Here is a 24,189-nt window from a genome sequence, read left to right as displayed (position 1 = left end):
ATCTTGTGGCTTCGACAGTGGAGGGCAGATGCTTCCTCAAAGAAGTACCTTGCTGGGCTCCCATTTGCTGGGTCCAGGCTGTTCGGTGAACAACTGGATGAAATAATTAAGGAGGCTACTGGCGGTAAGAGTACTTCCTTGCCGCAGACTAAAACCAGGAAACCTGTCCAGGGCAGGAACCAGTCGAGGTTTCGTTCCTTTCGTTCCTCCAACTGGTCGTCCTCTAAGCCCTCGGCCTCGTCCACTAACTCAGCCAAGGACCAGAAGCCCACCTGGCGCAAGAAGCCGCGTCCACAAAAGTCCGCAGCAGCTGCTGCCACTAAGGCAGCCTCCTCTTGACTATCTGGCCGAGCCAGCAACGTCCTTGGTCGGTGGCAGGCTCTCCCACTTTGGCGACGTGTGGTTTCAACACGTCTCCGATCAGTGGGTGCGGGATATCATCTCCCACGACTACAGGATAGAGTTCTCCTCCAGCCCGCCAAACAGATTTTTTCTGTCAACTCCCCCCTGCTCCAAGGCTGCCGCCTTCTCTCAGGCCGTGGCATCCTTGCAGGCCAGCGGAGTGATTGTACCGGTTCCCGCCAGGGAACGGTTCAGAGGTTTTTACTGAAATCTCTTCCTAGTCCCCAAAAAGGACGGTTCCTTCCGGCCCATCCTGGATCTCAAGCTTCTCAACAAGCATGTTCAGGTGCGGCACTTTCGCATGGAGTCTCTGCGATCAGTCATTGCCTCAATGACCCAAGGAGATTTCCTGGCATCCATCGACATCAGAGATGCCTATCTGCATGTGCCAATTGCAGTTTCACACCAGCGTTGGCTACGTTTTGCAATCTGAGAGGAACATTTCCAATTCGTGGCTCTCCCCTTCGGGTTAGCCACGGCCCCTCGAGTATTTACCAAGGTCATGGCAGCAGTGGTTGCGGTTCTGCACCTCCAGGGGTTGGCAGTGACTCCTTACCTGGACGACCTTCTTGTCAAGGCTTCATCCAGCGCAGACTGTCAGCGGAGTGTCTCGCTCACTCTCGCCACTCTTGTTCAATTCGGGTGGCTTGTCAATCTGCCCAAGTCCACTTTGACCCCGACCCAAGAACTCACGTACCTAGGGATGCAATTCGAGACTTGTCAAGCACTTGTCAAGCTGCCCTTAGTCAAACAGCAGTCCCTCCATCTGGCGGTGCGCTCTCTGTTGAGGCCCCGCCGTCATTCCATCAGGCACCTCATGCAGGTGCTGGGTCAGATGGTGGCGTCAATGGAAGCGGTTCCCTTTGCCCAGTTCCATCTGCGTCCTCTGCAGCTGGACATTCTCCGCTGTTGGGACAAGCGAACTTCTTCCTTGCACAGGTTGGTGACTCTGTCGCCACAGACCAGGAGCTCTCTTCAGTGGTGGCTTCGGCCCCTCTCTCTGTCTCAGGGACGCTCCTTCCTGGCCCCGTCCTGGGTGATCCTCACCACGGATGCCAGTCTATCCGGCTGGGGAGCAGTATTTCTCCACCACCGAGCAGAGGGCACTTGGACTCCGTCCGAATCAGCCCTCTCGATCAATGTGCTGGAAATCAGAGCTGTGCTCTTAGCTCTCGTAGCCTTTCACCACCTGTTGGCGGGCAAGCACATTCGAGTCCAGTCAGACAACGCGACAGCAGTTGCCTACATCAATCACCAGGGCGGGACTCGCAGCCGCCTGGCAATGTTGGAGGTTCAACGCATCCTTCAGTGGACGGAGGACTCCAAGTCCACCATATCCGCAGTCTACATCCCAGGCGTAGAAAACTGGGAGGCAGATTATCTCAGCCGTCAAACCGTGGACAACGGCGAGTGGGCTCTGCATCCGGCAGTGTTCCGGTCGATCTGCCGCAAGTGGGGAACTCCGGAAGTGGATCTAATGGCATGCCGGCACAACAACAAGGGCCCGGTTTACGTGGCTCGCTCCCACGATCCTCAGGCCTTTGCAGCGGACGCGCTGGTTCAGGATTGGTCCCAGTTCCGTCTGTCCTACGTGTTTCCCCCTCTAGCTCTCTTGCCCAGAGTCCTGCGCAAGATCAGAATGGAGGGCCGTCGGGTCATACTCATTGCTCCAGACTGGCCCAGGCGAGCTTGGTACCCAGACCTGCTCCGTCTGTCCGTAGAGGTGCCGTGGCATCTCCCGGACCGTCCAGACCTTCTCTCACAAGGTCCGTTTTTCCGCCAGAATTCTGCAGCTCTCAGATTGACGGCGTGGCTCTTGAGTCCTGGATCCTGACTGCTTCCGGCATTCCTCCCGAAGTCATCTCCACTATGACTCAGGCTCGGAAGTCTTCCTCGGCCAAAATTTACCACAGGACTTGGAGAATTTTCCTGTCCTGGTGTCGTTGTTCCGGCCACGCCCCTTGGCCTTTTGCCCTGCCGACCCTTCTGTCCTTCCTGCAGTCTGGTCTGCAGCTAGGACTATCCCTCAATTCCCTCAAGGTACAGGTCTCGGCTCTGTCAGTGTTGTTCCAGCGGCGTATCGCCCGGCTGGCTCAGGTGCGCACCTTCATGCAGGGCGCATCTCACATCATTCCGCCTTACCGGCGGCCTCTGGATCCCTGGGACCTTAATCTGGTCCTCACGGCCTTGCAGAAACCCCCTTTTGAGACACTTAGGGAGGTTTCTTTGTCTCGTCTTTCACAGAAAGTGGTCTTTCTAGTGGCCATAACTTCTCTCAGGAGAGTCTCTGATTTGGCTGCGCTCTCCTCGGAGTCACCTTTTTTGGTTTTTCACCAAGACAAGGTGGTTCTTCGTCCGTCTCCGGACTTTCTTCCTAAGGTGGTATCTCCTTTCCACCTTAACCAGGATATTTCCCTGCCTTCCTTTTGTCCGGCTCCTGTTCATCGCTTTGAAAAAGCGTTGCATACTCTGGATCTGGTGCGGGCGCTCCGGATCTATGTGTCTCGCACCGCTGCTCTTAGGCGGTGCACCTCTCTTTTTGTGCTAACCACTGGTCAGCGTAAGGGCCTCTCGGCTTCTAAGCCGACCCTAGCTCGCTGGATTAGGTCGGCCATTTCCCATGCCTACTAGTGTACTCAAGTGCCTCCCCCGCCGGGGATCAAGGCACACTCGACCAGAGCTGTCGGTGCCTCTTGGGCTTTCAGGCACCAGGCTACGGCTGAGCAGGTCTGTCAGGCTGCCACTTGGTCCAGTCTGCATACCTTTTCGAAGCACTACCAAGTGCATGCTCATGCTTCGGCAGATGCGAGCTTGGGCAGGCGCATCCTTCAGGTGGCTGTCGCCCATTTGTGAAGTTAGGTTTCGCCTACTTCTCAGTTTTCTGTTTATTCCCACCCATGGACTGCTTTGGAACGTCCCATGGTCTGGGTCTCCCATAAGGAACGTTGAAGAAAAAGAGAATTTTGTTTACTTACCGTAAATTCTTTTTCTTATAGTTCCGACATGGGAGACCCAGCACCCTCCCTGTTGCCTGTTGGCAGTTTTCTTGTTCCGTGTGTTTTCCCTGGCTGTTGTAGACAGAGGTTCCGGTTGTTCCGGGTTTTGCTCTATCTCTACTTGTGGGTGGATGTCCTCCTTTAGCTTTTGCACTAAACTGGCTATATTTGGTTATCCAGGGGGTGTATATGCTAGAAGGGAGGAGCTACACTTTTTAGTGTAGTACTTTGTGTGTCCTCCGGAGGCAGAAGCTATACACCCATGGTCTGGGTCTCCCATGTCGGAACTATAAGAAAAAGAATTTACGGTAAGTAAACAAAATTCTCTTTTTTTTTGGCTTTTATTTCTAAGTAATTCTTTACCAGTTAAATTGTAATGCCTGCCCTGCGCAGATTTCACATGTGTTTTCACACCTTTCTTTTGTCATTTCTGTGTATGCATTACTCAGTTTAACAATGTTATCTTCCCAAATTCTATCTTGTGTTCTTTACTTCCATTCCCTTTTAAGGTTTCGACATGGCTATTGCAAAGGAAACCCTCGAAAAATGGTGAAGACATGGGCAGAAAAAGAAATGAGGAATTTAATACGGTAAACTATATTGGGTTTTTATGTGATAAGAGATCATCACAGAGGGGTAGCAGGTTATTAATGTATTTATACAAGATATGGTTGTGCACACACCGTATTTTTCGCTATATAAGACTCACCTGATTATAAGACGCACCCCCAAATTTGGTGAAGGAAAAGAGAATTCTTTTTTAATAAATGGGGTCCATCTTATAATGCCAGTGTCCATCTAACAAATCATATAGGGTATATGTCCCTCATAGCCCCCCCATCCTAAAATTAGCCCCCTTAATCTGGATATGGCCCCCTTATATTGAATATAGCCCCCTTGTGCTGGCACACGTCCCCCAGTGATGCCACATGTCCCCATTTGCTGCCCATGGCCCTCTGTGGCCGGCACACGGCCCCTATTGCTGCCCATGGCCCCCTGTGGCTGGTACACGGCCCCTATTGCTGCCCATGGCCCCCTGTGGATGGCGCACGGCCCCTATTGCTGCCCATTGCCTCCTGTGGCTGGCGCACGGCCCCCTGTGGATGGCACACATCACCCTGTGTTTGATATGGCCCCCATGCTGCTACTTATAGTAAAATAGCGCTGTCCTCCCTTGTGTCTCCCTCCGTGCTGCTGAGCTCCTCCACTTCCTGGTTCTCGGTGCCGGTCATGTGATCGGCACAGCAGAGTGACATCTCTGCGTGCATGATCACAGCGGCAGGAGGGAGACACCGGGGAGACACGCTGGAGGAGGTAAGTAAAGAGTTTTTTATTTTACTATGGGCAGCAGCATGGGGGCCATATCTAACACAGGGGGTCATGTGCCATCAAAGGGGAGCGCAGGCAGATACAATATGCGCCGCTGCCCCAGCCCGTCACCACGGTGCGGTTTCAGCACCTCGGTGATGGACAGCGGCAGTGCATATTATATGAGCGGGAGCGGGAGATCTCCCGCTGCAGCCTTCACCAGCCTGCCTCAGCCTCCAGCACCGCTCCAGAGCTGCCTCTACCTCCCCTGAACCCTGCAGTATATAATCCGTATATTCGGATTATAAGACGCACCCCCTACTGTCCTAATATATATATATATATATATATATATATATAATGTGTATGTATGTATGTATGTATGTATGTATATATACACTATATATAATTTCTTTTTTTTTTTTTTGTTGGCAAAACAAATTATTTTGATTCTCTCTGTAAACTGGAAGAACATGACTTATTTAATCTGTGAAACAAGGTCCTTGAGTGAAAATTTTTCCGCAATGTGAAATCACTAAAATAATTTCACAGAAACAATCAAGAATAAGAAAGAAAGGAGTGCCTGTTCCTGTCCGCAGGCGCACAGTGTGGATGGACACATGATTCTCCCTAGCTACTTTCTGAAGACAATGCACTGATTAAACTGTGCTCTTGCGGCTGGTCTCAGGCATTGTCAGTTCACAGCCACACGGGCCACGTTCAGGCAGTGCGTGATCTGGGAAAGCAAATGCGGTCACAAAGTAGAGAAGGTCCCCAAAATGCATAGAGGCGGTATCATGGTGCACATAGCCACGCATTTGAATGTGTGTATATAATATATATATGTCCTAGGAGAAGTGCTGGGTCATTTTGGCATTGTGACCTCTGTACTGTGTGACCCTTTTAGATATAAAGGCTGGGAATGTTAAGCGGGCTTTACACGCTGCAATATATCTAGCGATGTGTCGGCGGGGGTCATGTCGTAAGTGACGCACATCTGGCATCGTTAGTGATATTGTAGTGTGTGAAACCTACGTGCGATTGAACGAATAAACGATCGCATACACGTCGTTCAAAACCTTAAAATTGCACGTCGGGTTGTTCAATGTTCCCGAGGCAGCACACATCGCAGTGTGTGACACTGCGGGAATGATGAACAGCGGCTTACCTGCGTCTTGCGGCTCCCGCCGGCTATGCGGAATGAAGGAGGTAGGCGGGATGTTTACGTCCCGCTCATCTCCGCCCCTCCGCTTCTATTGGCCGGCTGCCGTGTGACGTTACTGTGACACCGAGCGTCCCTCCCACTCCAGGAAGTGGATGTTCGCCGCCCACATCGAGGTTGTATGGACGGGTAAGTACGTGTGACGGCAATTAATCGTTTGTGCGACACGGTCAACAAATTGGACGTGCCGCATATACGATGGGGGCGTGTCACATCGCATACGATATCGTATGCTTAATTGAAAGGTGTAAAGCAGGCTTTACATGAGCTTGCCATGTATTGTATAGTTCTCCGTTGGAGAACATTGGATGATACATACACAACTGACCATTTTCTCCTCTCGTTGTTATATTACAACTATTGTAAAAGAGAGTTATGATATCAATAATATGGTGTTACTTTACATTCAATGCATCTTTTGTTTCATATTTCAAGTCTCAACACTGCAGGGATTCCCTGTCCAGAGCCGGTAATGCTGAGAAGTCATGTCCTTGTTATGGGATTTATTGGAAAAAATGATACGTGAGTAACGTTTTTGTTTTTTGTTGTAATAGCTATGTTCTTTTCTTTATCGTTCCTATGGGAGACCCAGACAATGGGTGTATAGCTTCTGCCTCCGGAGGACACACAAAGTACTACACTCAAGTGTAGCTTTTCCCTCTGAGCTTATACACCCCCTGGAGAACCAGATCTAGCCAGTTTATCGCTTTGTGTTCAGGAGGCATACATCCACACATGCATTCTCATCTGATTTTTGATTTTTGGAAAGAGTTTAAAGAAAAGCGGGTCCAAGCCTGGACCCCCGGCATGTCCCTTCTCACCCCACTGTGTTGGCGGTGCTGTTAAGGTTGATTCCAAGGCTGGAGCCTTACATGCCGTGCTCCTTCACCATCCCTCCGGGGCTCTGGCTTGAAGTGGGAGCCAGCACGGTTCTCCATGCTTGCCAGGAGACCGGTCTCCATCCGCAGCCCTTCAGGATCCTGCTGGACCGGAGCACTCATCCCCAGGGACTTGGAACCCTGCGTCTCAGCAAGCTAAGTACCTGAGACGTTTATATATTGGGGGTCCCTGTACTTTATTGTTGTGGGAGAGTGTGCTGAGTGAGTTTTATGACATTTCCGGCGGGTTCTCTGGCTGTCGCCTGAGAACCGCGCCGATGGTGCCTGCGCGCCGGCCGCACCGCTCAAATTTAGGCCCCGGCTTCGCCGGAGGCCTACTTTCGGTTTCACTGCCCTCGCATGTCATTCATGCAGAGGGACAGCGCGGCTCCGCCCAGCGGCCGTTCTGCACAGGGGAGGGACACTCCTCACTGAGTACATGTCTCCTCCCCTGTAAGTCTCTATGGCCCTCCAGATCCCGCTCCCAGAGTAAGTCCCGCCCCCTCTCTTCGCTCCGGCGCCATTTTCTCAGCGTTTTCCCTGCGATCAGCACTGGTCTGCAGCATCCCTGCTGAGGTGCTTCGGTGTCCGGGCTTCGGGATCTGGAGGGCACACAACACCGCTCCAGTGGTTTGGTAAGCCACAACCTCTGGTTGTGGACCTCTGTATATACTCTCTGGGGGTCATTCTGGCAGAGCCCCCACTGCAGCAGCATGTCTCACACGAGGAGCAAGGCTCCAAGGTTGTATTCAGTATGCACTGCATGTAAGCTCCTACTGCCTGAACCGAGCACCTATCCACATTGTGATGCCTGCTCTAACCTGTCGATGCCTCAGCCTTGGATCGCACCCCCAGTGGTCTCTCCGGCTGCTCCGGCTCCTGTGGCTGAACCCCCGGCTTGGGTAGAATCCTTATCTACGTCTATCTCCCAGTCTTTTGCCAACTCCATGGGACAGCTGTCCAGGACTTTGCTGAACATGCATCAGCCCCCTTCACAGGGTGCCTCTGCTGCTAGGGCTCTCTCAGGACCGGAGCTCACAGAGGATTCATCATCTGGTCCCAGACCCCGTCCTCCTAAGAGGAGACGCAGGGCTCCCGCTCCTTCCTCGTCCCGCGGCTCTGTTTCAGAAGCTGACTCGCAGGACGAGGAGGATGCCTTTACAGGGGGCTCGGAGGCTAACTCCATGTGCCCCATTGATCTGTCCGAAAGTAACTCAGATGTTAGTGATTTGATTGCGTCCATTAATTCTGTACTGGATCTTAATCCGCCAGTATCAGAGGAACAACCCTCTCTGGCAGAAAAGCACCAGTTTACCTCGCCTAAGAGAGTAAAGGGTGTGTTCTTTAACCACTCCAGTTTTCAGGCTGCTGTGACCAAGCCTAGGGCCTGTCCTGACAAACGCTTCCCAAAGCGTGGTTCTGATGACCGTTTTCCCTTTCCACCTGAGGTGGTCAAGGAGTGGGCTCATTCACCAAAGGTAGACCCCCCGGTGTCTAGACTCTCAGCCCGGACCGTTGTATCAGTGGCTGATGGCACCTCTCTTAAGGATTCCACTGACCGCCAGGTTGACCTTCTGGCCAAATCTGTATATGAGGCGGCAGGGGCCTCGTTCTCCCCGACTTTTGCAGCAGTGTGGGCTCTCAAAGCCATCTCTGCTTCTCTAGAGGAGATGCATTCCCTCGCCAGGGAATCTATGCCCGAAATGGTTACCTTAACTTCCCAAGCTTCAGCTTTTTCATCCTATGCCATGTCTGCCATGCTGGAGGCTTCTCACCGCACTGCGGTGGCTTCGGCTAATTCCCTCGCTATCCGCAGGATCTTGTGGCTTCGAGAGTGGAAGGCAGATGCTTCTTCAAAGAAGTACCTTGCTGGACTCCCTTTTGCTGGGTCCCGGCTGTTCGGTGAACAGCTGGATGAAATTATTAAGGAAGCTACTGGCGGGAAGAGTACTTCTATGCCACAAACCAAAACCAGGAAACCTGTCCAGGGTAGGAATCAGTCGAGGTTTCGTTCCTTTCGTTCCTCCAACTGGTCGTCCTCTAAGCCCTCGGCCTCGTCCACTAACTCAGCCAAGGACCAAAAATCCAACTGGCGCACAAAAGTGCGTCCACAGAAGACCGCAGGAGCTGCTGCCACTAAGGCAGCATCCTCTTGACTATCTGTCCGCGCCAGCAACGTCCTTAGTCGGTGGCAGGCTCTCCCACTTTGGCGACGCGTGGTTTCAACACGTCTCCGATCAGTGGGTTTGGGATATCATCTCCCACGGCTACAGGATAGAATTCTCTTCCAGCCCGCCAAACAGATTTTTTTTGTCAACTCCCCCCTGCTCCAAGGCCGCCGCCTTCTCTCAGGCCGTGGCATCCTTGCAGGCCAACGGAGTAATTGTACCGGTTCCCGTCCGGGAACGGTTCAGAGGTTTCTACTCAAATCTCTTCCTAGTCCCCAAAAAGGACGGTTCCTTCCGGCCCATCCTGGATCTCAAGCTTCTCAACAAGCATGTTCAGGTGCGGCATTTTCGCATGGAGTCTCTGCGGTCAGTCATTGCCTCAATGACCCAAGGGGATTTCCTGGCATCCATCGACATCAGAGATGCCTATCTGCATGTGCCAATTGCAGTTTCACACCAGCGTTGGCTACGTTTTGCAATCTGAGAGGAACATTTCCAATTCGTGGCTCTTCCCTTCGGGTTAGCCACGGCCCCTCGGGTATTCACCAAGGTCATGGCAGCAGTGGTTGCGGTTCTGCACCTCCAGGGGTTGGCAGTGACTCCTTACCTGGACGACCTTCTAGTCCAGGCTTCATCCAGCGCAGACTGTCAGCGGAGTGTCTTGCTCACTCTCGCCACTCTAGCCCAATTCGGGTGGCTTGTCAATCTGTCCAAATCCACTCTGACTCCGACCCAGAGGCTCACGTACCTAGGGATGCAGTTCGAAACTCTGCCGGCACTTGTGAAGTTGCCGTTAATCAAACAGCAGTCCCTCCAACTGGCGGTGCGCTCTCTGGTGAGGCCCCGCCGTTATTCCATCAGGCACCTGATGCAGGTGCTGGGTCAGATGGTGGCGTCAATGGAGGCTGTTCCCTTTGCCCAGTTCCATCTGCGTCCACTGCAGCTGGACATTCTCTGCTGTTGGGACAAGCGGCCTTCCTCATTGCACAGGTTAGTGGCTCTGTCGCCACAGACCAGGAGCTCTCTTCAGTGGTGGCTTCGGCCCCTCTCTCTGTCTCAGGGACGCTCCTTCCTGGCCCCGTCCTGGGTGATCCTTACCACGGATGCCAGTCTATCCGGCTGGGGAGCGGTATGTCTCCACCACCGAGCACAGGGCACTTGGACTCCGTCCGAGTCAGCCCTCTCGATCAATGTGCTGGAAACCAGAGCCGTGCTTCTGGCTCTCCTAGCTTTTCACCACCTATTGGCGGGCAAGCACATCCGAGTCCAGTCAGACAACGCGACAGCGGTTGCCTACATCAGTCACCAAGGCGGGACACTCAGCCGCCTGGCAATGTTGGAGGTACAACGCATCCTTCAATGGGCGGAGGACTCCAAGTCCATCATATCCGCAGTCCACATCCCAGGCGTGGAAAACTGGGAGGCAGATTATCTCAGCCGTCAAACCGTGGACAGTGGCGAGTGGTCCCTGCATCCGGCAGTGTTTCAGTCAATCTGCCGCAAGTGGGACACTCCGGACGTGGACCTAATGGCATTCCGTCACAACAACAAGGTTCCGGTTTACGTGGCTCGCTCCCACGATCCTCAGGCCTTCGCTGCGGACGCTCTGGTTTAAGACTGGTCCCAGTTTCGTCTGTCCTACGTGTTTCCCCCTCTAGCTCTCTTGCCCAGAGTTCTGCGCAAGATCAGAATGGAGGACCGTCGAGTCATCATCATTGCTCCGGACTGGCCCAGGCGAGCTAGGGACCCAGACCTGCTCCATCTGTCCGTAGAGGTGCCGTGGCATCTTCCGGACCGTCCAGACCTTCTCTCACAAGGTCCGTTTTTCTGCCAGAATTCTGCGGCTCTCAGATTGACGGCGTGGCTCTTGAGTCCTGGATCTTGATGGCTTCTGGTATCCCCCCTGAAGTCATCTCCACTATAACTCGGGCCCGTAAGTCTTCCTCTGCCAAGATCTATCACAGGACTTGGAAAATTTTCCTGTCCTGGTGTCGCTCTTCCGGCCATTCTCCCTGGCCTTTTTCCTTGCCGACCCTTCTGTCCTTTCTACAGTCCGGTCTGCAGCTGGGACTGTCCCTCAACTCTCTCAAGGGACAAGTCTCGGCTCTGTCAGTGCTGTTCCAGCGGCGTATCGCCCGGCTGGCTCAGGTCCGCACCTTCTTGCAGGGCGCGTCTCACATCATTATGCCTTACCGGCGGCCCTTGGATCCCTGGGACCTCAATTTGGTTCTCACGGTTTTGCAGAAACCCCCCTTTGAGCCTCTTAGGGAGGTCTCTTTGCATCGTCTTTCACAGAAAGTGGTTTTTCTAGTGGCCATAACTTCCCTCAGAAGAGTCTCTGATTTGGCTGCGCTCTCTTCGGAGTCACCTTTTTTGGTTTTTCATCAAGACAAGGTGGTTCTCCGTCCGACTCCGGACTTTCTTCCTAAGGTGGTCTCTCCTTTCCACCTTAACCAGGACATTACCCTACCTTCCTTTTGTCCGGCTCCTGTTCATCGCTTTGAAAAAGCGTTGCATACTCTGGATCTGGTGCGTGCTCTCCGGATCTATGTGTCTCGCACCGCTGCTCTGAGGCGGTGCACCTCTCTTTTTGTGCTAACCACAGGTCGGCGTAAGGGCCTCTCTGCTTCTAAGCCGACCTTAGCCTGTTGGATTAGGTCGACCATTTCGGATGCCTACCAGTGTTCTCAGGTGCCTCCCCCGCCGGGGATCAAGGCACACTCGACCAGAGCTGTCGGTGCCTCTTGGGCTTTCAGGCACCAGGCTACGGCTCAGCAAGTCTGTCAGGCTGCCACTTGGACTAGCCTGCATACCTTTTCAAAGCACTACCAAGTGCATGCTCATGCTTCGGCAGATGCAAGCTTGGGCAGACGCATCCTTCAGGCGGCTGTCGCCCATTTGTGAAGTTAGGCTCCGCCTACTTCTTAGTTTTTCTGTTTATTCCCACCCATGGACTGCTTTGAGACGTCCCATTGTCTGGGTCTCCCATAGGAACGATAAAGAAAACGAGAATTTTGTTTACTTACCGTAAATTCTTTTTCTTATAGTTCCGTATTGGGAGACCCAGCACCCTCCCTGTTGCCTGTTGGCAGTTTCTTGTTCCGCGTGTTATCACCGGCTGTTGTTGTAGGCAGAGGCTCCGGTTGTTCCGGTTGCTCTGTTTTTACTTGTGGGTGGCTATTCTCCTTCAGCTTTTGCACTAAACTGGCTAGATCTGGTTCTCCAGGTGGTGTATAAGGTCAGAGGGAGGAGCTACACTTTTGAGTGTAGTACTTTGTGTGTCCTCCGGAGGCAGAAGCTATACACCCATTGTCTGGGTCTCCCAATACGGAACTATAAGAAAAAGAATTTACGGTAAGTAAACAAAATTCTCTTTTTTGATTAGATCCTAGGATAAAATGAATGTGTGAGATCGCTAAGTAATTGAATGGAGACCTGTAAATATACATTATTTAAAACCCGTCAGTGGATTCATACTGCCCAAACCACGGGCAGCATGAGTCGGCAGAGTTTAGCAATTGCAGCCAGATATGTCTAAAAACATTGTTTGAAGACCCTGCCGGGGACTATAGGGAGAGACTAGTCCGGTGTCTGACTCTGAGTCGCAGGCTCAGCTTTGTTTCTGAGAAAATGTTCCTGGCATCAATCATGCAGTCAGGCTCCGATTCATGATGCCGGTGGATTGGGCAGCATGAATAGACTCACGGGGTTCCTTGAAACCTGTTGTATTCATGCTTTTAAAGGGAACCTGTCACCAGTTTTTTCCCTATTAAACCAAAAATATCACCTTCTGCAGCTCCTGTGCTGTATTCTAGGAAGGTGCACCTTGTTGCTGGCCCCTCTTTCAGATCTCTAAAAGAGCTTTATAAAATCTTACCGTTACTTATGCAAATGAGTTTGGTTGGCTAGTTGGGCGGGCTCTAATTCGATTCCTGTCCCCCCTCCTGCCGCTGTTCGCCGTCCCCAGGCATAATTTACATGGATGATGCCGCCCCATGCTGCTGGAGTCTCTCGCAGGCGCATTTTGCTGTTCCCCTATCATGGGGCTGAGCATAAAGTTCCCCTCACGCGAGCGCCGGTGATGTAGTTGTGCAGGCGCTAGAGTATGGGCGGCGCTGTGTATGACCTCACCAGCGTTACCCTCGTACCCACCCATAATCTCGCGCCTGCGCAACTACATCACCGGCGCTTGCGTGAGGGGAGCTTTATGCTCAACCCCATGATAGGGGCACAGCGAAATGTGCCTGCGCGAGACTCCAGCAGTGTGGGGCAGCATCATCCATGTAAAATCATTACGGCAAACAGGAGGGGGGGGGGTTAGGACTGAATTAGAGCCCGCCCATCTGGCCAGCCAAACTCATTTGCTTAGGAAACAGTAAGATTTTATAAAGTTCTTTTAGGGGTCTGCAAGGGGGGCCATCAACAAGGTGCACCTTCCTAGAATGAAGCCCAGGAGCTGCAGAAGGTGATATTTTTGGTTTAATAGGGAAAAAACTGGTGACAGGTTCCCTTTAATTAGCGAACGCTAATGTGTGTTTATATAATGTTGAGTTTTATTCATTTAAGGTGTATATTTTTGTATACTGGTGAGTGTATACCAGGGCCAGTCATGGTGTATGCAGTGGTTTTGCCATGCTGATACCATCCACGTGTATTGCACTGCAATTTTTAGAATGTTATCAACATATAGTGGAAAAAATCCTTCCGAAATTAATTTTGCTGTTGATTTGCAATGCTTATGCTTTGTGTGAAAAAGCCGTGCAGTACAGAGGGGGAAATCCAAAAGTAGATATTGTAGGTATTCTGCCACGTATGAACTTGCCGTACTGGGTCTATCATTCTCGCCTTGATTTCCGTTCTTCTTTTTCAAGGCCTGCTCCGTTGTTGAAGAATGTCCAGTTGTCGGACTCTAAGGCTCGGGAGATTTATTTGGACATTATGCATTACATGAGAGACATGTACCAGGATGCCAGACTTGTACATGCAGATCTTAGTGAATTTAACATCCTGTAAGTAATGGAAGACGACTAGTGAGTGATGTAGAAAAATACCTCGTGCTGTCTAAATCTGTGAACATAATGGCTGGGAGATATGTATGAATTCAGTATTCACATTGTGAAATGATTTGTCTAGGCTGTGTTAGATATCCAGTGTATGGAAAAATCCACATGTAACATTTATCACTGCGTATGACCCTACCCTAAGGCTATGTTCACACTAGAAAAATGATTTTTCTTAAGAAATTTCTTAAGAGTGAAGGATTAGTGCACCTGCGTTAAAAAATGCACCTGCGTTTTTGCCGCGTTTTCGGTGCGTTTTTGGTGCATTTTTACCGCTGGTTGCTCCCTGTGTTAATGTGCCAGTTATCTATGGCAAATAACGCAGTTAGCTGCAGAAAAGAAGTGACATGCTCATTCTTTTTCTTAAGAGAATCTACTGAAAGAATTTTCTTAAGAAAAAAACGCAGTGTGCGCACAGCTAATTTTTTTTGCCATAGGTTTTGCTGGGGAATGTCTGCAGAAAGGTTACAAGAATTTCTCAAGAAATTTCTGCAGCAAAAACGGACCAAAAACGCAGGTAAAAAACGCAGTGTGTGAACATAGCCTTATAATGGAGACCTGCAGGGATAGTTGTACTAACTAAAGAACCCCCCAGTGTGCCAAATAAGAGGCTGGAAGTTGGCTAGCCTGATATTTTTTTACCTCTGTAAGATCTCCCAGGAGATGCTGACAATTAGGAAATGCTTGTCCCAAATAGTTTATAAGGGCAACACGTAGGGTAAAATATAAGTGATGCCCCTGATTGTCTCCTGATTCTATGTATACTAGGCTTCAATCAAATTCTATTCAGGAGACTGACAAATGAGATCAAAGGATTACTATTGACTGGTATTTTCAAGAATGAAATGGGACAGACTGCAATCCAACATTGGAACAAGATTTCTCAAAATCATTTATTAACAATACAGTGGTACCTCGCTTAACGAGTAACCCACTTAACGAGAATTTCGCTTAACAAGCAAAGCTTTCTGTAAAAGCTTACCCGATACACGGCCCACACCGGAGAACATCAAGTCCCAGGAGACCGGCGATGGAACGGAAGGTAAGGTGAGCATATAATGTGTTTGTGTGTGTGTGTGTTTTGTGTGCGTTTGTGTGTGTGTGTGTGTGTGTGTGTGTGTGTGTGTGTGTGTGTGTGTGTGTGTGTGTGTGTGCGTTTGTATGTGTTTGTGTGTGGAATGACAGAATAGGGGACCAGGATGGGACATTTAACTAGTTGTGGAACGAATTGTCAGCATTGCAATGATTTCCTATGGGAAATCTTGCTCTGCTGAAGGAGTAAGTTGGTTAACAAGCACAGTCCCAGAACGGATTGTTCTCGTTAAGCAAGGTACCACTGTACTATATAGTGCCTGTGTACAATCAGAACTCCTCAGAGATGCTCATCTAATATGGAGTCATTGGATCCTTTATCTTCTTGCTTGTCCTACTTGCATTGCAGGATCTAGTTATATGACAAATTGTAGATATCATTCATGACATGCAATACTTGTCGTGGAATTTTCGCCGTGTTTTGTTTGGTGATTTAGATATTTTCTGGTTCGGAATGGAGCTTTGAATGCCTTACTACAATACATTTCAGGTACAATAATGGACAGGTATATATAATCGATGTGTCTCAGTCAGTGGAACACGATCATCCACATGCTTTGGAATTTCTCCGTAAAGACTGTGCCAATGTGAATGGTGAGTTTTACATTTTTATTATTAAAGGGAGTCTGTAATCAGTGTTTCATACCCCAAACTATTTATATATGCATTTAGCTCTTTCAAAGACAAGTCCAGCAATATCTCTACATGGTCAGTTTATTCCTCCATTACTGAGAAATCAGTGTTTGAATTGATCTGCAAATGAGACTGAAGAGCTATTTGTAGATCTGAAGCCTCTATCACTCCAGCTCTATTACATGCCTAGTGCTTCTGCCTCCTGTTTGACAGTTTCTGTGCTGTGTGTCTTTAGGCAACGGAGGCGTCAGTTAAGCAGGAGGAAGCGGCGCTGGGTGGGGAAATAGAATTGGAGCGACTATGCATGTGCATACTTTCTTCATCGTTCCTTATGGGAGACCCAGACCATGGGTGTATAGCTACTGCCTCCGGAGGACACACAAAGTACTACACTCAAACGTGTAGCTCCTCCCTCCTAGCATATACACCCCCTGGTAGCCAGTCCTAACCAGTTTCAATGCTTTGTGTTCAGGAGGTCACACACACACATGCATCCTCTGATTTTTGATTTTTGATTTTTTGGATTTCAAAGATTTGGAAGAAAAGCGGGTCCAATCTGGACTCCCGGCATGTCTCTTCTCACCCCACTGTGTCGGCGGTGCTGTTAAGGTTGACTTACAAGGCTGGAGCCTTCACATGCCGCGCTCCTTCACCATCCCCTGGGGCTTTGGCTTGAAGTGGGAGTCATCTCGGTTCTCACTGCTTTGCAGGAGACCGGTCTCCATCCGCAGCCCTGTTCAGGATCCTGTCGGACGGAGCGTTTAACCCCCCCCCCAGGGACCTGGCACCTGCGTCTCAAGCTAAGTATTGAGACGTTTTTACCACAGAAAGTGGTCTTTCCAGGGGTCCTTTGTACTTTATTTATTGGGGGGAGTGTGTTATATGTCTGTTGTAACATTTCCGGCCGGTTCTCCAGTTTTCACTGGAGAACCGCGCCGATGGTGCCTGCTCGCTGGCCGCATGTTTAAATCTAGGCCCCGGCTTCGCCTGAGGCCTAGTTTCGGTTTCACTCCCCCTGCATGTCAGTCATGCAGAGGGATGGTGTGGCTCCGCCCAGCGGCTGTGCAGCACAGGGAACGGACACTCCTCTCTGAGGAAGGATTCCCTCCCCTGTATACCTCTTTTGCCCCCTCTCCTCGCTCCGGTCGCCATTTTCTCAGCGTTCTCAAGGTCTGCATAGACACAGAGATACCACATTGTGACAAATGGGGGCCTGGGCTGGGGGACTGGAGGGCACAGAAATGTATGTTAAACGGTCTGGCAAGCCACAACCTCCGGTTGTGCAGCTGCTTATATTCTCTGTTTATATACTCTGCTGGGGGTCATTCTGGAGATGCATTCCCTCACAGAGCCCCCACTTCTGCAGCATGTCTCACATCAGAGCAAGGCTGCAAGGCTGTTCTTAATATGCACTGCATGTAGACTCGTACTGCCTGTACTGAGCACACAAACACAGTGGTTCCTCAGCCTGGAGGCTCATCAGTGGTCCCTCCAGCTGTGCTCCGGTGGTGCTGAGCATGCATTAGCCCCCTTCTCAGGGCGCTTCGGCTGCTACGGCTCGCTCAGCAAAGCTCTCAGAGGACTCTTCATCTCAGACCCCGTCCTCCTAAAATGGAGACGCAGGGTTCCCTGTCCTTTCCCGTCCCGCAGCTCTGATTCACGAGCTGACTCACTGGACGAGGAGGATGTCTTTACTGGGGGCTCGGACGCTACTTAATGTACCATTGATCTGTCCGAAGGTGATGCAGATGTTAATGATTTGATTGCGTCCATTATATTTGTACTGGACCTCAATCCGCCTGTATCAGGGGAGTATCCCCCTCTGGCAGAAAGGCATCAGTATACCTTAAAGAGAACAAGGAGTGTGTTCCTCAACCACTCCAGGTCTCAGCCCACTGTGACCAAGCCCAGAGCCTGTCCTGACAAACGCTTCCTAAAGCGTGGTTCTGATGACTGTTTCCCCCTTCCACCAGAGGTGGTCAAGGAGTGGGCTCATTCACCAAGGGTGGTCTCTCCGGTGTCTAGTATTTCAGCCCGGATAGTTGTATTAGTGGCTGACGGCACCTCTCTAAGGATCCCACTGTACGTTAATTCTGTACTGGACCTCAATCCGCCAGTATCAGAGGAGCATCCCTCGCTGGCAAAAAGGCACCAGTTTACCTTGCCTAAGAGAACAAGGAGTGTGTTCCTTAACCACTCCAGTTTTCAGGCCACTGTGACCAAGCCCAGGGTCTGCTCTGGCAAACGCTTCCCAAAGCGTGGTTCTGATGACAGTCTTCCCCTTCCACCAGAGGTGGTCAAGGAGTGGGCTCATTCACCAAAGGTGGTCCCTCCGGTGTTTTGACTCTCAGCCCGGACCGTTGTATCAGTGGCTGATGACTCCTCACTTGCGGCTTTGCTGTCCGCCAGGTTGTCCTTCTGGCAAATCTGTATGGAGGCGGCAGGGGCCTCGTTCTCCCCAGCTTTTGCAGCAGTGCGGCTTTCAAAGCAATCTCTGCTTCTCTAGACGAGATGCATTCCCTCACAGGGACTCTTTGCCCGAAATGGTTGCCTTAACTTCCAGACTTCAGTCTTTTCGTCCTATGCCATGTCTGCCATGATGGAGACTCTCACCGCACTGCGGTGGCCTCGGCTAATTTCCTCGCTATCCGCAGGCTCCTGTGGCTTCGGAAGTGGAAGGCGGATGCTTCTAAAGAAGTTCCTTGCTGGGCTCCCTTTTGCAGGGACCAGACTATTCGGGAACAACTGGATGAAATTATTAAGGAAGCTCTTGGCGGGAAGAGTTCTTCCATGCCACAAACCTAACCAGGTAACCTGTCCAGGGCGGGAATCAGTCGAGGTTTCGTTCTTTTCGTTCCTCCATCTGATCGTTCTCTAAGCCCTCGGCCTCGTCCCTCAGCCAAGGATCGTAAACCCAAATGGCGCACGAGAAGACCGCAGGAGATGCTGCCACTAAGTCAGCCTCCTCCTGGCTATCTGGCCACGCCAGCAACGTCCTTGGTCGGTGGCAGGCTCTCCCACTTTGGCGACGTATGGTTTTAACACGTCTCCGATCAGTGGGGGCGAGATACCATCTCCCACGGCTACAGGATAGAATTCTATCCAGCCCGCCAAACAGATTTTTTCTGTCAACTCCCCCCTGCTCAAAGGCCGCCGCCTTCTCACAGGCTGTGGCATTCTTGCAGGCCACTGGAGTAATTGTACTGGTTCCCGACTGGGAACGGTTCTGAGATTTCTGCTTAAATCCATTCCTAGTACCCGAAGAGGGCGGTGCCTTCCGACCTGGTTCTCAAGCATGTTCAGGTGCGGCATTTTCGCATGAAGTCTCTGCGATCAATCAATGACCCAAGGAGATTCCCTAGCATCCATCGACATCAGAGATGCCTATCTGCATGTGCCAATCGCAGTTTCACACCAGCCTTGTCTACGTTTTGCAATCAGAGTGGTCCAATTCGTGGCTCTTCCCTTGGGGTTAGCCACGACCCCTCGAGTATTCTCAAGGTCGGGGCAGCTGTTATTGCGGTCCTGCACCTCTAGGGGTTGGCAGTGATCCTTTTGTCCTGGACAGCCGTCTAGTCTGGGCTTCATCCAGTGCAAACTGTTAGCGGAGTGCCTCGCTCACTCTCGCCTCTCTAACCAATTCGGGTGGTTTGTCATTCTGTCCAAGTCCACTCTCACTTCGACCCAGCCTAATACAGGTACTGGATCAGATGGTGGTGTCAATGGAAGCGATTCCCTTGCCCAGTTCCATCTGCGTCCTCTGCGGCTGGATATTTTCCGCTGTTGGAACAAGCGGACTTCCTCCTTTCAGTCCAGGGGCTCGTTTCAGTGGTGGCTTCGGCCCCTCTGTCTCAGGGACGCTCCTTTCTGGCTCCGTCCCGGGTGATCCTCACCAAGATGCTAGCCTATCCGGCTGGGGAGCAGTATATCTCCACCATGGAGCGCAGGGCACTTGGACTCTGTCCGAATCAGCCCTCTGGATCAATGTGCTGGAAATCGGAGCTGTGTTTCTAGCTGTCTAAGCCTTTCACCATCTGTTGGCGGCCAGGCATATTCGAGTCCAGTCAGACAACGCTACAGCGTTTGCCTACATTAACCTCCAGGGCGGGACACTCAGCCGCCTGGCAATGTTGGAGGTTCATCGCATTCTTCAGTGGACGGAGGACTCCTAGTCCACCATATCCGCAGCCCACATCCCAGACGTGGAAAACTGGGAGGCAGATTGTCTCCGCCGTCAAACCGTGGCTCCACGATCCTCAGGTTTTTGCGGCAGACGCACTGGTTCAAGTTTGGTCCCAGCTTCGTCTGTATTACGTGTTTTCACCCTCTAGTTCTTGCCCAGAGTCCTGCGCAAGATCAGACAGGAGGGCCGTTGGGTCATTCTCATTACTCCAGACTGACCCAGGCAAGCTTGGTACCCTGACCTGCTCCGTCTGTCCGTAGAGGTGCCATGGCATCTCCCGGACTGTCCAGACCTTCTCTCACGAGGTCCGTCTTTCTGCCAGAATCTGCGGCTCTCAGATTGACGGCGTGGCGTTTGAGTCATGGATCTTGACGACTTCTGGTATCCCTCCTGAAGTCAGTTCCACTATGACTCGAGCTCGGAAGTATCCTTTGGCCTTTTGGCCTTGCCGACCCTCCTGTCCCTTCTACAGTCCGGTCTGCAGCTAGGACTATCCCTCAATTCCCTTAAGGGACAGGTCTCGGCTCTGTCAGTGTTGTGCCAGCGGCGTATCGCCCGGCTGGCCCAGGTGCACTCCTTTATGCAGGGCGCATCTCACATCATTCCGCCTTACCGGCGGCCCTTGGAGCCCCGGGACCTTGATTCGGTCCTCATGGCTTCCGGAAACCCCCCTTTGAGCCTCTTAGGGAGTTTTCTTGTTTAGTCTTTCACAGAAAGTGGTCTTTCTAGTGGCCATAACTTCCCTCAAGAGAGTCTCTGTTTTGGCTGCACTCTCTTCGGAGTCCTCCCTTCATCAAGACAAGGTGGTTCTCCGTCCGACTCCGGACTTTCTCCCTAAGGTGGTTGCTGCTTCCACCTTAACCGGGGCATTTTCCCTGCCTTCCTTTTGTCCGGCTCCTGATCATCGCTTTGAAAGGGCGTTGCATACTCTGGATCTGGTGCGGGCGCTCCGGATCTATGTGTCTCGCACCGCTGTTCTTAGGCGGTGCACCTCTCTTTTGTGCTGACCGCTGGTCAGCGTAAGGGCCTCTCGGCATTTAAGCCGACCCTGGCTCGTTGGTTTAGGTCGGCCATTTCCGATACCTACCAGTGTACTCAAGTGCCTCTCCCGCTGGGGATCAAGGCACACTTGACCAGAGCTGTCGGTGCCTTTTAGGCTTTCACGCCCAGGCTACGGCTCAGCAGGTCTGTCAGACTGCCACTTGGACTAGTCTGCATATCTTTTCGAAGCACTACCAAGTGCATGCTCTTGCTTCGGCAGATGTGAGCTTGGGTAGACGCATCCTTCAGGCGGCTGTCGCCCATTTGTGAAGTTAGGTTTCGCCTACTTCTCAGTTTTTCTGTTTATTCCCACCCATGGACTGCTTTAGAACGTCCCATGGTCTTGGTCTCCCATAAGGAACGATGAAGAAAAAGAGAATTTTGTTACTTACCGTAAATTCTTTTTCTTATAGTTCCGACATGGGAGACCCAGCACCCTCCCTGTTGCCTGTTGGCAGGTTTCTTGTTCCGTGTGTTATCACCGGCGGTTGTTGTAGACAGAGGTTCCGGTTGTCCGGGTTTTGCTCTGTCTCTACTTGTGGGTGGATGTCCTCCTTCAGCTTTTGCACTAAACTGGTTAGGACTGGCTACCAGGGGGTGTATATGCTAGGAGGGAGGAGCTACACGTTTGAGTGTAGTACTTTGTGTGTCCTCCGGAGGCAGTAGCTATACACCCATGGTCTGGGTCTCCCATGTCGGAACTATAAGAAAAAGAATTTACGGTAAGTAACAAAATTCTCTCTTTTTGTCGTATATCATTCTATCTAAGTAATACTAAGGTCCAATGTACATGAGATTCTTTATGGGTTTTAATTAATGTTGTTTCCTGGGCCAATCTCAAATGACTGTTAATAAATTTGGGGCTGTATTAAAGACCTAATAAAATCTGTGACTTTTATGAGCAGACAGATTGCCTTTTTTTGTCTTCACTAATAATGTTAGAAATGTGTAGGACCCACACTCTTAGGGGTGCTTCACACACAGCGAGCTCGCTGCCGAGATCGCTGCTGAGTCACGCTTTTTGTGACGCAGCAGTGACCTCATTAGCGATCTCGCTGTGTGTGACACTGAGCAGCGATCTGGCCCCTGCTGCGAGATCGCTGCTCGTTACACACAGCCCTGGTTCGTTTTCTTCAAAGGCGCTCTCCCACTGTGACACACAGATCGCTGTGTGTGACAGCGAGAGAGCGACAAATGAAGCGAGCAGGGAGCAGGAGCCGGCATCTGGCAGCTGCGGTAAGCTGTAACCAAGATAAACATCGGGTAACCAAGGTGGTTACCCGATATTTACCTTAGTTACCAGCCTCCGCAGCTCTCACGCTGCCTGTGCTGCCGGCTCCGGCTCTCTGCACATGTAGCTGCATTACACATCGGGTTAATTAACCCGATGTGTACTGTAGCTAGGAGAGCAAGGAGCCAGCGCTAAACAGTGTGCGCGGCTCCCTGCTCTCTGCACATGTAGCTGCATTACACATCGGGTTAATTAACCCGATGTGTACTGTAGCTAGGAGAGCAAGCAGAGCTAAGCGGTGTGCGCTGGTAACTAATGTAAACATCGGGTAACCATACCCGATGTTTACCTTAGTTACCAGTGTCCGCAGCTTCCAGACGCCGGCTCCGTGCAAGCGCAGCGTCGCTTGCACGTCGCTGGGGGCTGGTCACTGGTCGCTGGTGAGATCTGCCTGTTTGACAGCTCACCAGCGACCATGTAGCGATGCAGCAGCGATCCTGACCAGGTCAGATCGCTGGTCGGATCGCTGCTGCATCGCTAAAGTGTGAAGGTACCCTAATTCTCATGACTTTTGAACATTTGGAACTTGAAAGAACTGACACTTATCTGTTGATAAACTGCCCACTGTGTATTTAGGATACTGCTTTCACTAGCTCAGATGTATTCTTCTTTTATACAGCCCATAAAGGGATTTCCTCTGCACTGTATAGGCATGCTGACCTGATACTGAAGATTGTGTTCCCCAAACCTCTTTTTACTGATGCTGTCTGTGGTATCTTTCCTCCTGCCCCTGCAGATTCTGCCCTGGTTCTTCTCTCTCTTTACTAATGCGGTCTGTGGTATCTTTCCTCCTGCCCCTGCAGATTCTGCCCTGGTTCCTCTCTCTCTTTACTAATGCGGTCTGTGGTATCTTTCCTCCTGCCCCTGCAGATTCTGCCCTGGTTCCTCTCTCTCTTTACTAATGCGGTCTGTGGTATCTTTCCTCCTGCCCCTGCAGATTCTGCCCTGGTTCTTCTCTCTTTACTGATGCTGTCTGTGGTATCTCTCCTCCTGCCCCTGCAGATTCTGCCCTGGTTCCTCTCTCTCTTTACTGATGCAGTCTGTGGTATCTTTCCTCCTGCCCCTGCAGATTCTGCCCTGGTTCTTCTCTCTTTACTGATGCTGTCTGTGGTATCTTTCCTCCTGCCCCTGCAGATTCTGCCCTGGTTCTTCTTTCTTTACTGATGCTGTCTGTGGTATCTTTCCTCCTGTCCCTGCAGATTCTGCCCTGGTTCCTCTCTCTCTTTACTGATGCAGTCTGTGGTATCTTTCCTCCTGCCCCTGCAGATTCTGCCCTGGTTCTTCTCTCTCTTTACTGATGCAGTCTGTGGTATCTTTCCTCCTGCCCCTGCAGATTCTGCCCTGGTTCTTCTCTCTTTACTGATGCTGTCTGTGGTATCTTTCCTCCTGCCCCTGCAGATTCTGCCCTGGTTCTTCTCTCTCTTTACTGATGCTGTCTGTGGTATCTTTCCTCCTGTCCCTGCAGATTCTGCCCTGGTTCCTCTCTCTCTTTACTGATGCAGTCTGTGGTATCTTTCCTCCTGCCCCTGCAGATTCTGCCCTGGTTCTTCTCTCTTTACTGATGCTGTCTGTGGTATCTTTCCTCCTGCCCCTGCAGATTCTGCCCTGGTTCTTCTTTCTTTACTGATGCTGTCTGTGGTATCTTTCCTCCTGTCCCTGCAGATTCTGCCCTGGTTCCTCTCTCTCTTTACTAATGCGGTCTGTGGTATCTTTCCTCCTGCCCCTGCAGATTCTGCCCTGGTTCCTCTCTCTCTTTACTAATGCAGTCTGTGGTATCTTTCCTCCTGCCCCTGCAGATTCTGCCCTGGTTCTTCTTTCTTTACTGATGCTGTCTGTGGTATCTTTTTTCCTGTCCCTGCAGATTCTGCCCTGGTTCCTCTCTCTCTTTACTAATGCGGTCTGTGGTATCTTTCCT

General features: G+C 51.2%; 1 protein-coding gene across 1 annotated transcript in view; it reads left to right on the top strand.

Moving 5' to 3' along the window:
• RIOK1 (RIO kinase 1) overlaps positions 1 to 24,189 on the top strand; it is a 108,505-nt gene that overhangs the window by 40,473 nt on the left and 43,843 nt on the right. Inside the window, exons 8-11 of the mRNA XM_075316462.1 lie at positions 3,908 to 3,988; positions 6,364 to 6,450; positions 13,846 to 13,983; positions 15,617 to 15,720. Coding sequence (XP_075172577.1) covers positions 3,908 to 3,988; positions 6,364 to 6,450; positions 13,846 to 13,983; positions 15,617 to 15,720 — 410 coding nt within the window. The remainder of the gene's footprint in view (positions 1 to 3,907; positions 3,989 to 6,363; positions 6,451 to 13,845; positions 13,984 to 15,616; positions 15,721 to 24,189) is intronic.

Source organism: Anomaloglossus baeobatrachus, chromosome 6 (assembly GCF_048569485.1).
Source record: "Anomaloglossus baeobatrachus isolate aAnoBae1 chromosome 6, aAnoBae1.hap1, whole genome shotgun sequence".
NCBI lineage: Eukaryota > Metazoa > Chordata > Amphibia > Anura > Aromobatidae > Anomaloglossus > Anomaloglossus baeobatrachus.
The sequence above is the reverse complement of the archived record's forward strand: the minus strand, read 5'-3'. Positions and strand labels throughout refer to the sequence as shown.